This window comes from Rattus norvegicus, chromosome 10 (assembly GCF_021556685.1).
Source record: "Rattus norvegicus strain SHRSP/BbbUtx chromosome 10, alternate assembly SHRSP_T2T, whole genome shotgun sequence".
In the NCBI taxonomy this organism is placed as follows: domain Eukaryota; kingdom Metazoa; phylum Chordata; class Mammalia; order Rodentia; family Muridae; genus Rattus; species Rattus norvegicus.
The window spans coordinates 19,057,695-19,068,811 of NC_141543.1; the positions used below are offsets into that span (position 1 = coordinate 19,057,695).

General features: G+C 52.1%; 1 protein-coding gene across 1 annotated transcript; it reads left to right on the forward strand.

The window, feature by feature from the left end:
• The first annotated feature begins 3,378 nt into the window (after nt 1-3,378).
• Prss27 (serine protease 27) lies at nt 3,379-10,749 on the forward strand. The gene is given in 6 exon segments (NM_182949.3): nt 3,379-3,497; nt 7,010-7,036; nt 7,672-7,834; nt 9,078-9,349; nt 9,679-9,848; nt 10,347-10,749. Coding segments are annotated over 6 exon segments (987 nt in total). The 5' UTR covers nt 3,379-3,442; the 3' UTR covers nt 10,647-10,749.
• Nucleotides 10,750-11,117: the final 368 nt, after the last annotated feature.

An 11,117-nucleotide genomic window follows, 5' to 3' on the forward strand; every position in this document is an offset into this window, starting at 1 on the left:
CCTTCCTTCCTTCCTTCCTTCCTTCCTTCCTTCCTTCCTTCCTTCTTTCCCTCCCTTTAACTTTTGCTTTTTGAGACAGGGTCTCTCTTATCTATGTAACTCTGGCTGTCCTGAAACTGACTGTGTAGACCAGGCTGGCCTTGAATTTACAGGGATCCACCTGCCTCTGTCTCTGCCTCTGCCTCGCCTCTGCCTCTGCCTCTGCCTCTGCCTCTGCCTCTGCCTCTGCCTCTGCCTCTGCCTCTGCCTCTGCCTCTGCCTCTGCCTCTGCCTCTGCCTCAGCCTCTGCCTCTGCCTCTGCCTCTGCCTCTGCCTCTGCCTCTGCCTCTGCCTCTGCCCCGGCCTCTGCCCCCTCCTCCGCCTTCTCTGCTTCTGTTTCTGTCTCTAAAACAAACAAACAAACAAAAAATTGTTTTGTTTCAGATAGGGAAGACCTCACTATGTAGCCCAGGCTAACCTTGTTTGTTTTTTGTTTATTTGTTTGTTTTGTTTTTATTATTCTGCCCCCAGACTCTTGACTGCTAGAATTATAGAATTACAGGCAGGTTTAGTTGTGCAAATGTAACAACTTTAGTCAAAATGTTTTTTCACAGCCTGGGCTACATAGTAAGTTCAGGGCTAGCTTGGGCTACACGACCCTTTCTCAATATAAAAAACAATTCCCCAAGGCCAGTTCCATAATCACTCTCTGACCCACTTCCCTGCAGCCTTGCCTAAGAGCATTCCTCCGGGCTTTGCTAACCAGTGAGTGACAATGGCTGTCCCTTTGCTTTAATTTGCATTCATTTGATTACTAAGGTGAACATTTCCCACACTGATTCAGCCAAGTTAGCTTCCTCTCTGTCACTTGTCTCTGTCCTTCACCCATCTCACCTCTAGGACTCAGTGGGTTTTGTTGGGTTTTCTTTGTCTTGTTTTCTGACTAATTTCTCTGAGCACTGAGTCAGAATGGTGCGGTCACTCAGCCATGTCCCCTATTGTTTACCTATTTGTAACCAATGTTTGCATTTTTAACTTGTGGGCCATAGCGACTTCTAACCTTGGCAATGCTCTAGAAGACCAGCGAGACAGCTCAGGAGGAAAAGGTTCTCTCCACCAAGCTTGCCGACCTGAATTCCATCCCTGGGACACACATCTGGTGGAAGGAGAGAGTTGATTACTGCATGTTGTCCTCCATCCACCCCCTCCCTCACATGCACACACACGCTTTCATGAACACACACTGAATTAACAAACATAAATTAAAAAAATTTTTTTTAAATTTAAAAAAAGACCAAGTGCTCCAGAGAGCTCCTTATGGCGGGAATCCCTCAGCTCCTTGTGTGGCGGTCACTGTGTAGAAGCATCTAGCTTTTTTGTTGTTGCTGGCTGTGTATTCCAGGTGCGGGGGATGAGAGGCGGGAAGGAGGGGTCCGGCCCACGGTTAGTGGGAGGGACCCAGATGGTTTCTCAAGCGTCCAGCTTCCTCTGGACCCACACACTCAATTCTGTTGCTCACCTGACTTCAAGGCAGAGTCGTATGCAAAGTATTTGCTGTTAGGGGAGGAGGGAGAAAACTAGAAAGGGCTCTGCAAGGAAGCCCTTAGCTTCAAAGAGTCAGAAACTGCCTCAGAGTAGGGCTAATGGATTACTGGATGTCTGCCTGATGTGTGGCCATGGTTGCTTTGAAACACTTTATACCGTTTATAAGACCTTTTCCCTCAACCGTCTATGTCTCCTGGCTATGCCCAGGCTCCAGGGTGAGTCCTCTATTTGCTTCTGTGTCTTCTTCCTAAAACTACTGGGTACCTAGGTACCTCTTATCCAGTGCTTTCATCAACATGCTGGGGAAAATGAGCAAATAGACAGAAACACTTGCCAGTGGAGGAGGCAGAGGCGGGTGGATCTCCGTGAGTTCGAGGCTAGCATGGTCTACAGGGTGAGTTCCAGCCCAACCTGTCTCAAAAACAAAAACAAAAAAAAAAAAAAGAAATAACAATAATTAAAAAAATCAAAACAAAACAAAGAATAAAGGAAGGAAGAAAGGAAAGAAGGATGGATGGAAGGAAGGAAGGGAGGAAGGAAGGAAGGAAGGAAGGAAGGAAGGAAGGAAGGAAGGAAGGAAGGTTGGTTTGAGTCCAGAGTTCTCTTCCCACAGCTTTGTTTTCTAGCATTAGAGGTGCCTGGTGTCCGAGCACCCACCCTGAAACACAGGGACCTGGATGTGTAGGAGTTGTAGGGGAGGTGGCAACCACTGGGGAAGTCCTGGATGCGGATGCTACCGCCTCCAGGCATTATGGGACCTGGAAAAACAGATTTGTGGTGCAGAGATGTGCACAGCAGACAGAGACCACACAGGAGTGGCGACGGCCACCAGAAGGCCCCACTCTGCACAGCAAGCCCGGGAGACCAAGGCCATTGCACTTCATGGGACCCTGCGCTGCTACCCTGTTGGGCGACTGACTTCCCCTGGCTCACACCAACAGGGTGCGACGCTGCACCCTCTGCACCAGAAGGGAAACTGAGGCAGAGCTAGGCCCGCTGTCCAGTGCTGCTCCCTGGCCTGGCAGGATCTGCTGTGAGACATTCAGGATATGGTCCTGCATCCTGACTCCTCGGCTTGGAGGGAGTGGTCTTCGGAACTTTTGTCCAGCTCCGCCTGATGTCAGTCTCGTGCCCCAAATAACTTCCTCCCAGGGATACTTCCGCCGCGGCCTCACGCCCGGAGCCTGATGGGCACACCCAGGGCAGGAACCAGACAGCCACCTTGCCGGTCACTATGCCGCCTTCCCAGAACAGCTCTTGCCGCGCCCAGAAGGTGCAGCTCCCGACTGGCAGGGGCGGGACAAAGCTTCCTATTCCCTGAGCCAATCTGCAGATGTATGTTTGTGTGTGGTCCAGAAGCATCGGCGGGGGATGCGGGGGTGGGGGGGCTCTTGGTTGCACAAGCACCCTCATCTTAGTTCTTCAATGTCTACTCCCCCATCAAGGCAAATAAATCAACCTTGGGCCACAGGTGTCAGATTTAAAAAGTAGGTGCTCAAGTATTGAATGAATGAATGAATGAATGAATGAATGAACGAACGAGTGAAATGGAAGGCCTCTTGGATGGAGTAGACTCTGCCAACTTAGGTGGAGCCTATGGGCAATTGAGGAAGGCAAGGAGTCCTCTGTGGTCAGCTCATATGGGGGGAGCAATACCTTGCTACCAGAATCCTGGAGTGTACAAAGTAAGGGGTCTGGCCCCTGGAGTTCAGGGCCGGGTCATGGAGTTGGTGTTCTGGGCACCTCCTTCCTCCTAAAGAGGAGCTGGGCAGGCAGGGTTGACAGGTTGGGTGGCATAGCCGAGCTGACACTCACCTCCGGCATAAAACCTCACTTCATGGAGCCTGCACCTCTGTAGCACTAGGGAGAGCTTCTGTCACTGCTGACCAGGACTCAAACGGCCACCAAACCAGAGACCATGAGGCAGCCCCACATCACTGCCCTGCTGCTGTTGCCGCTGCTGCTGAGATCTGGTGAGTTGCAGTGTTGGGGCAGACAGCCCTGCTGCCATCTTTCTCTGTAGGGACCCCTCTGTTCTGCTCTGACTTCCATTGGAGACCCCCCAATCCCTGCTCCTGTCTGAGTCTGAAAGGAACCTTCTCTTCCCAGAGAATACACTCAGTTCTCAAATATTCCACCTCAAGGACCTGGCTGGGGAAAGGGCACTGTGGGAAGGTCTGGCAGAGTATGTGGCTGAGGCCTTTGAGAGGACCCCCAAGGCAGGGGCTTGGCTAGAGTCACACTACCATCTTCCCAGACTCTCACTGTGTGCCATGCTCTGAGCTTGGGGCTCCCCTAGAAGCCGCTCTTCCCATTCTACAGATGATAGAGCCTCTACACCTTAGGATTTGAACCTAGGCCTGCAGACTTCCAAGTCCCTAGGCTCATGTGAATTGTGCTTGCCCTCTGAGACTAGGAGACTTCAGCCAGATTCTGGAGGCTCGACAGAGGGCTAGGGACAAGAGCTGCAAGTCGCAGAGGGTCCCAGCTCCTGCCTTGAGAAGGAGAAGCAGACGCCCCTGTCCATTGTGAGCAGGGGTCAGCAAGTTCTAGTCAGGTGCTCTGCCTACAAGGTCCTTTTCTGTGGGCTGGGCTCCTCTCAACTAGGGAAACTCTCCCACATTCCTGGGCCAGATGGGCCAGCTCAGCAGCCAGCATGCTTCCGTGTCCTCACTTCACCTCCCTGGGCCAGCCCAAGTTACACCAGACCATGTCTCAGCCGGGGCTCTGGGGTTAGGAGGACATTCGTGGGCATCTCTGTGGGGATGCCCCTACTTCCCCCGGTGTCGAGGAATGTTTCTGTCCATGGCCTCTAGCAGCAAGAATGATAGCATTGAAAGCCCATCTCCATTGGGTGTGACACCGTGCTGGCTCCCGTGGGTGGATCAATGGAGGTCACTGCCAAAGCACAAAGCATCCTGCCTTTGGCTCACAAACTGCTGTATCCTGAGGCTGGACCCCCAGGTGACATGCTCACTTTAGCCCAGGGTGACCAGCACCCCAGTAGGCTGCTCTCGCCTTTTCTCAGCCACTCCTATTGGGGGTCCAGGACGGACACAGACTGTCCTTAAGACTCGTAGAGCCTGGGAGCCTCAGCCTGAAGGACTAAGCTGCAGCAGAGACAACGTGAGACGGGACTGGCTGGAAGGAGAATGCATAGAAGGCTCTTGCAAGTTCCAGGAGGAAGGAGGAGGAGGCTTGCAGTGGATCTGTGCCCTTGAGGTCAGAGAGCAGCGAGGCAGTATTGCAAGCTGGCTCTCTGGGCCTGGAGAGATCAGTTCCAACTGAGTTCTAACAAGACAGCCGCTCTCTTTGCTCACGTTTGCACTTTCGTTTTATATTATCTTAAGATTTTATTTTTATTTATATGTATCCCTCTGTCGGTCTCTGTCTCTTTGTCTCTCTGTCTCTTCTGTGTGTGTGTGTGTGTGTGTGTGTGTGTGTGTGTGTGTGTGTGTGTGTGTGTTTAAGTGAAGGTTGTTTACCTGTGGAGACCAGAGGGGTTGCTGGATCCCCTTGGTGCTGGGAACTGAACTGGGATCCTCTGTAAAAGCCAGAGATGCTCTTAACCAACAAGCCATCTCCCCAGCCCTTTATTTACTTATGGATATTTTTTTACTTGTATGAATGCTTTATTTGCATGTTTGTGTGTGCGAGGTGTGCACGTAGTGCAGAAGAGGGTATCAGATCTGCTGGAACTGGAGTTACAGACGTGGGTGCTAGGCCCTGAACCCAGGTCCTCTGCTAGGACACTAAGTGCTCTCAACCACCCAGGCGCTTCATTTACGTAGGGACAAGGTCTTACAACATTGCTTCAATCTCATTGTGTAGCTCAGTCTGGCTTTAAACGCCAGCCAATCCTTCTGCCTCAGCCTCTTGAGTGGTGAGCACTGGGTAACGGCTGTGATGGACATACACTATGCATTTCGTTGTAAAGGATACCTTGTGAACACGAGCTCATAAGTACACAAGCCAGAAGTGCAGAGCACAAACCCTGCTTCCCACGACATAGGCCCTATCTGCTTGACATCCTGCTTTGAGAAACATCTGGTCCGGTCCCCAGGAGTCGCTACCTCTTGTTCCTCTGTGTTCTGGTTCCTCTGGGTTTCTGGCACTGTGATAAAATATGACAAAATGTAACCTGGGGTGGGTGTGGGAGGTAAAGGGCTTATTTTAGCTCACTCTTCCTGGTGACAATCCATCATTATAGGGCAACAGGAACCTGAAACAGTCGGACACGTCCAGAGTGGGGATAAATGAATTCATGTATATTCACTTGCTTATGTTTGCTCAGTTCAGGACCAACCCAACCCCTGTGCCTAGGGAATGGTGCCATCCACAGTGGGTTGGGTCTTCCTACATCAATTAACTTAAGATAAACACCCCCCCCCAAGGGTAAGCCCACAGGCCGACCCAATGGAGATGATCCTATATTGAGACTGTTCCCAGCCGATTCTAGTTTATACGCAGCTAATCACCCTGTCCACACCTGAACCCTATCCCATCACCAAGCCCACATTCTGGATCTTGGCTCCCTGTAGCACTGCAAGCTGCATGACTGGGAGCCTCAGAGGGAAGACAAGTCCAGTGACATCCTTAAGGGCTCTGGGCACTGCGGGTCATGTATGGCTCAGCATAGCCATTTGCTGTCCCTTTTGACCCTCAGCATCCTAGAATGGTTTTCTTTTCATCCATCCCTCTGGGCTCAAGTGGTGGGGCTTGGAGAAAATGTAACTAAGAAGGAGGAGGGACCTGACCATGCTGAAACCTCATCCAGTTCCCCAGACCTACCCAAGGGATCAGTAAGTAGGAGAATACAGCTAAAGGTCTGGGAGAATCTGAGGCTGGAATGAAGGTTATAGAGGTTGAGCTAAGGGGGATGAACCCTAGGAATGGACCCCATTCCAATTCCCTGAGAGCTGTGCTATCCTTTTCTCTGTTTGTCTCCCCACCTTGATGGTGGTCCAGAGGAGATGGTCAATGTGGTCATACTTGGCAACAGGGAAGTACAGTCCTGGGAGGCGGTCGCTAAGCCAACTCTACTCCCCTGAGAGCAGAGAGTGATCATGGATGTCTGGACCTCAGTTGGATTTAGAGAGAAGAAGACTTGATCATTCTGAAAGACTGAGAGGAGTCCTGGTGGACAATCTCTGGAGGCAACCTCCAGGGTTTCCTCTGTTGTCCAGAGCTGAGCCTTCAGAGAGTAAAGACAGACAGACTCTACATCTCTAGGATTTGAGGCCCATGCACTATCCGCACCTCTGTACTTCAAGACAAATACTGGGGTGCAAGGTGGAAGAAGAGGTCCCTGTGTGCACAAGAAGGGTGTCAGCCTGCCCCGAGCAGGAGGTCAATCCACTAGCTCCCCTGGTTGTCTCTCCTTGTCCTCAGTGGACAGGGACCTGCGATGAGGCAGGGGCAGGGAGGAACAGACCTTGGCTTGGTAAAGTTGGCTGATGACCCCCCCCCCTTTTCTAATTTGCAGGGACTGAAGGGGCCGAGGCTATGAGAGGTAAGTGGGATCAACTGAGGCACAGGAGTGGCTGGACATTCACATGCGCACACGCGCGCACGCGCGCGCACACACACACACACAGACACACACGCACACACACACAAGAGGGGGAGGATAAGAATAGGAGAGATGCATGGGGCAGCAGGAAAGCCAGTCAGAGTGGCCAAGCAGAACTGGAGTCCAGAAGGCAGCGGAAGAAAAGATCTCCCGTGGTAGAGGCATGAGGGGCAAGTACCAGGATAGGTGACACCTACGCTGCTGAGCCATGACTCTCTTTTGGCTCACCGACCCCTTGTAAGACATGACATACAGCCACCTTTCAGGGACCCATGTCCAGCTCTGGGTGTGACTTTTCCTTGTCACATCAACCTTCCTGATCCCGGGTTGGGTCTTGTCACCTTGTTATAAGTGAGAGGTCTGAGGTTCATGGGAAGGCAGAACTAGAAAGGGCCATCCTGTATCAAAAGCCTCTGGCACTTGGGCCTCTGATCTGCCAATGTCCTGAGTGGCTCAGGGGCCAGAAGGGGCAAAAAAACTGACAAAAAAGTGAGAGCTGGCAGGTGGGGTTTGGGGTGGAGCTGGAACCATGGAACCAGCCCCCTCCTTCAGAGAGTGATTTCATGTTCTTCCAGCCTGTGGGCATCCAAGGATGTTTAACCGGATGGTGGGCGGGGAGGATGCCTTAGAAGGTGAGTGGCCCTGGCAGGTCAGCATCCAGCGCAATGGAGCTCACTTCTGTGGGGGCAGTCTCATCGCACCAACATGGGTCCTCACTGCTGCTCACTGCTTCTCCAAGTAAGTAGCCCTGACCCTTTCAGCTTCTCACCAGTGGTTGGGACAAGACAGAGCCTGTGCGCACAACTGTTCAGCACCACGGACAGCACTTCCAGCTGCACACCCCACCCCCACCCTATGCCTGGTCCAGTAACACCCTCCATCTTCCAAAGTTTTCTTTTACGGAAAGGGACAGACAGCCCAGTGTACTGGGTGTTCTTGTAGAGAACCGATGTTCAACTCTCCACATCCCCATGGTGGCTCACAACTTTCTATAGCTCGATTCCAGATTAACACCCTCTTCTGACTTAGGCAGGCTTCAAGCATGCGCACGGTGCATGGACACAAAACATTCATACACATAAATAATTTAAAGTTTTCCTTTGGCTTCGACCCTATGCCTGGAAGCTGCAACTACTGCCCCAGTTCCTGCTCCACCCGCTGCTGTCAGTGATATCTGGGCTCCTGTTCTTGCAGGCACAGCCCCACCTCCCTTCACACAGAATGAGAGCTCTCTCTGGCTTGGGGATATCAGATAAGCCTAAGATTTGGAACAGAATGTCCCTCTTCCTCACCCCATTTAAGACCACCTCAGAGGATAGTTCCCAATCCACACATCCATGTGAGGTTCTGGCCTTGGATTTTCAGGGTCTCCAAACATTATACCTCTTTCCTCACAGATCTGAAATTCCTCTCTTCCTTTTATTTATTATTGGGTGTTTGGGGGTGGGGCACGTGTCCCGGTGTGGAGGTCAGAAGACAACAATTCAGAGTCGGTTTTCTCCTGTCACTACGTTTTTGTGTGGGCGTGATAAAACCTGGGCATTTAGGCTTGCACAGAAAACACCTGTACCTACTGAACCATCTTGCCAGCCCCTGCAATTATTTTAAAAAGCTCAAAAGTGGCCTACCTGGAGCTCAAAGGCAGGCCTTGGGCTCACTGTACCTCAGAGGGGTGTGTGTGTGTGTGTGTGTGTGTGTGTGTGTGTGTGTGTGTGTATGTTACAGTAGGCTTTTCAGGTAGGATTCTTAGTGCTCCTGTCTTACAAATGAGGAAACTGAGTCACAGGGAACTTGTTAGGTCACCTGGCCACCTGGTAGCCAGGAAAAGATGTTGCAGGGGGCAGGGGGAAGATTTTCAGATTCTACAGTCTTTATCAGGGAGATGACATTTTACTCATGCAAAGAGAAGTGTCACATACTGTGGGTCCCTGTCCTCGTGGAGGAGAGTACTCACTCACACCAGCTCTGCTCTTTCCACTAGCACATCAGACATATCCATATACCAGGTCCTGCTGGGGGCACTGAAGCTGCAACAGCCAGGACCACATGCCCTGTATGTCCCCGTGAAGCGGGTGAAAAGCCATCCTGAGTACCAAGGCATGGCTTCCAGTGCCGACGTGGCTCTGGTGGAGCTGCAGGTGCCTGTGACCTTCACCAAATACATCCTTCCCGTGTGCCTGCCTGACCCTTCGGTCGTTTTCAAGTCGGGCATGAACTGCTGGGTCACCGGCTGGGGCAGTCCCAGTGAGCAAGGTGAGGGGGACTGAGCTAGGGGAAGAAGGGAGATAAGTCTGAAGAAGGGCCAGGACAGCTTTCCTGTTGATGCTGATATGCATGGTTTCTATTCACAGGGGTGGGTGGGTATGAGTGGAGCAGGAGCTGCAGGAGAACTGCTGTGCACATGGGAGACAGGAGAGGGAGGCATGCAGGCCTGGGTCTACTACTGAGGGAAGAAACAGTCCCATTAAGTTTTGAGGAAACCCAGGGAGGGGCAATGAGCTGTGGTTCTTGAGAGGATCCTGAGGATCTTGAGGATCCTGACTAAGACTGTCCAGAGCTGCAGGCTGCCTTTCCCTCCCCAGACCGGCTACCCAACCCACGGATCCTGCAGAAACTTGCTGTGCCTCTCATTGACACGCCCAAGTGCAACCTTCTGTACAGCAAGGATGCTGAGGCTGACATCCAGCTCAAAACCATCAAGGACGACATGCTCTGTGCAGGCTTTGCAGAGGGCAAGAAGGACGCCTGTAAGGTAGTGTATTATGGCAAAGGTGTTAGAGAAGCAGTTCTCAAACTGTGGGTCCTGACAACTTTGGGGGTCGAATGACTTTCACACGGGTCACGTATGAGATACCTTACATATCCAATGTTTACAATTCCTGAGTGGCAAAAACGGTAGCAATGAAAATGACTTTATGGTTGGGGGGTCTCCACAACAGAAGGAACTGTGTCAAAGGGTCACCACATTAACTGGGTTTGGGAACCACTGTTCTAGAGGGAGCTCAGCCCAGGTCAAGGGGTATACTGGGTTCCATTAGCTGGCAATGATAAGCAAGTCTTGGGTCTGAAATGGGGGCCCAGAAGCTGCATTTCCAACAAACACCACACTGGGTGTATGCAATGTGCAGGCTTGTCCGTGAGAGAACCAGTGGGGAGTTTCCTGGAAGGGGGCTTTGTGATGAGCACACAAGAGTACAAAGGACCTCTGTGAGGCCAGGGTGGGTTCTGATGGACCTCTGCTTCCCCACAGGGTGACTCTGGAGGCCCATTGGTATGCCTTGTGGACCAGTCATGGGTGCAGGCTGGGGTAATCAGCTGGGGAGAGGGCTGTGCCCGCCGGAATCGTCCAGGTGTCTACATCCGTGTGGCTTCTCATTACCAATGGATCCACCAAATCATCCCAGAACTACAGTTCCAGGGGAGAGCCGGCAGCCAGCAGCAGCAAAGAGACCCCCGAGGTTGGCAGCCCCTGGCAGAGAACTCCGCCCCCTGCCTGGCTGCCCATGCAGTTTTGCTGGCCCTGGGAGCACTGATGCTTGGGATCCTCTAGGGCTGCTCAGCCCGGCAGGTGGAGCCCCACCCACTGTACATTTGTAAATACTGTCCCCCTATCTTACATCCCAGCCACTTTTATTTATGTTCACCTCCAGAAAAAAAAAAAAAAAAGAAAGAAAAAAGAAAAAGCGCCACGGACTGTGTGGGGATCTTTGCGGGGCTTTGGAAGCTAACCTGCCATGAGCTGGGAAGGTTTAGAGGCTTGGTTCCTGGTGAGGCAGGACCCTTGCAGGCACACCCAAGCCAGGATGCTCCTGACCCAGTTGCCCTGTTAGCACCCCACAGCTGCCTCACCACCTTGAATACCAATGGCTGTCCCATTTCAGCACTGCAGACGGTGACAGATACGGGCGGGAGGCAGGTCACAAAATGCCAGAGGCTTCAGTAAGAACCACACAGAGGTTGGGCAGAAGCACACGCTGGGGGCACAGCCTCCAATCTGACCCAACCTCTCTAACATCATCAC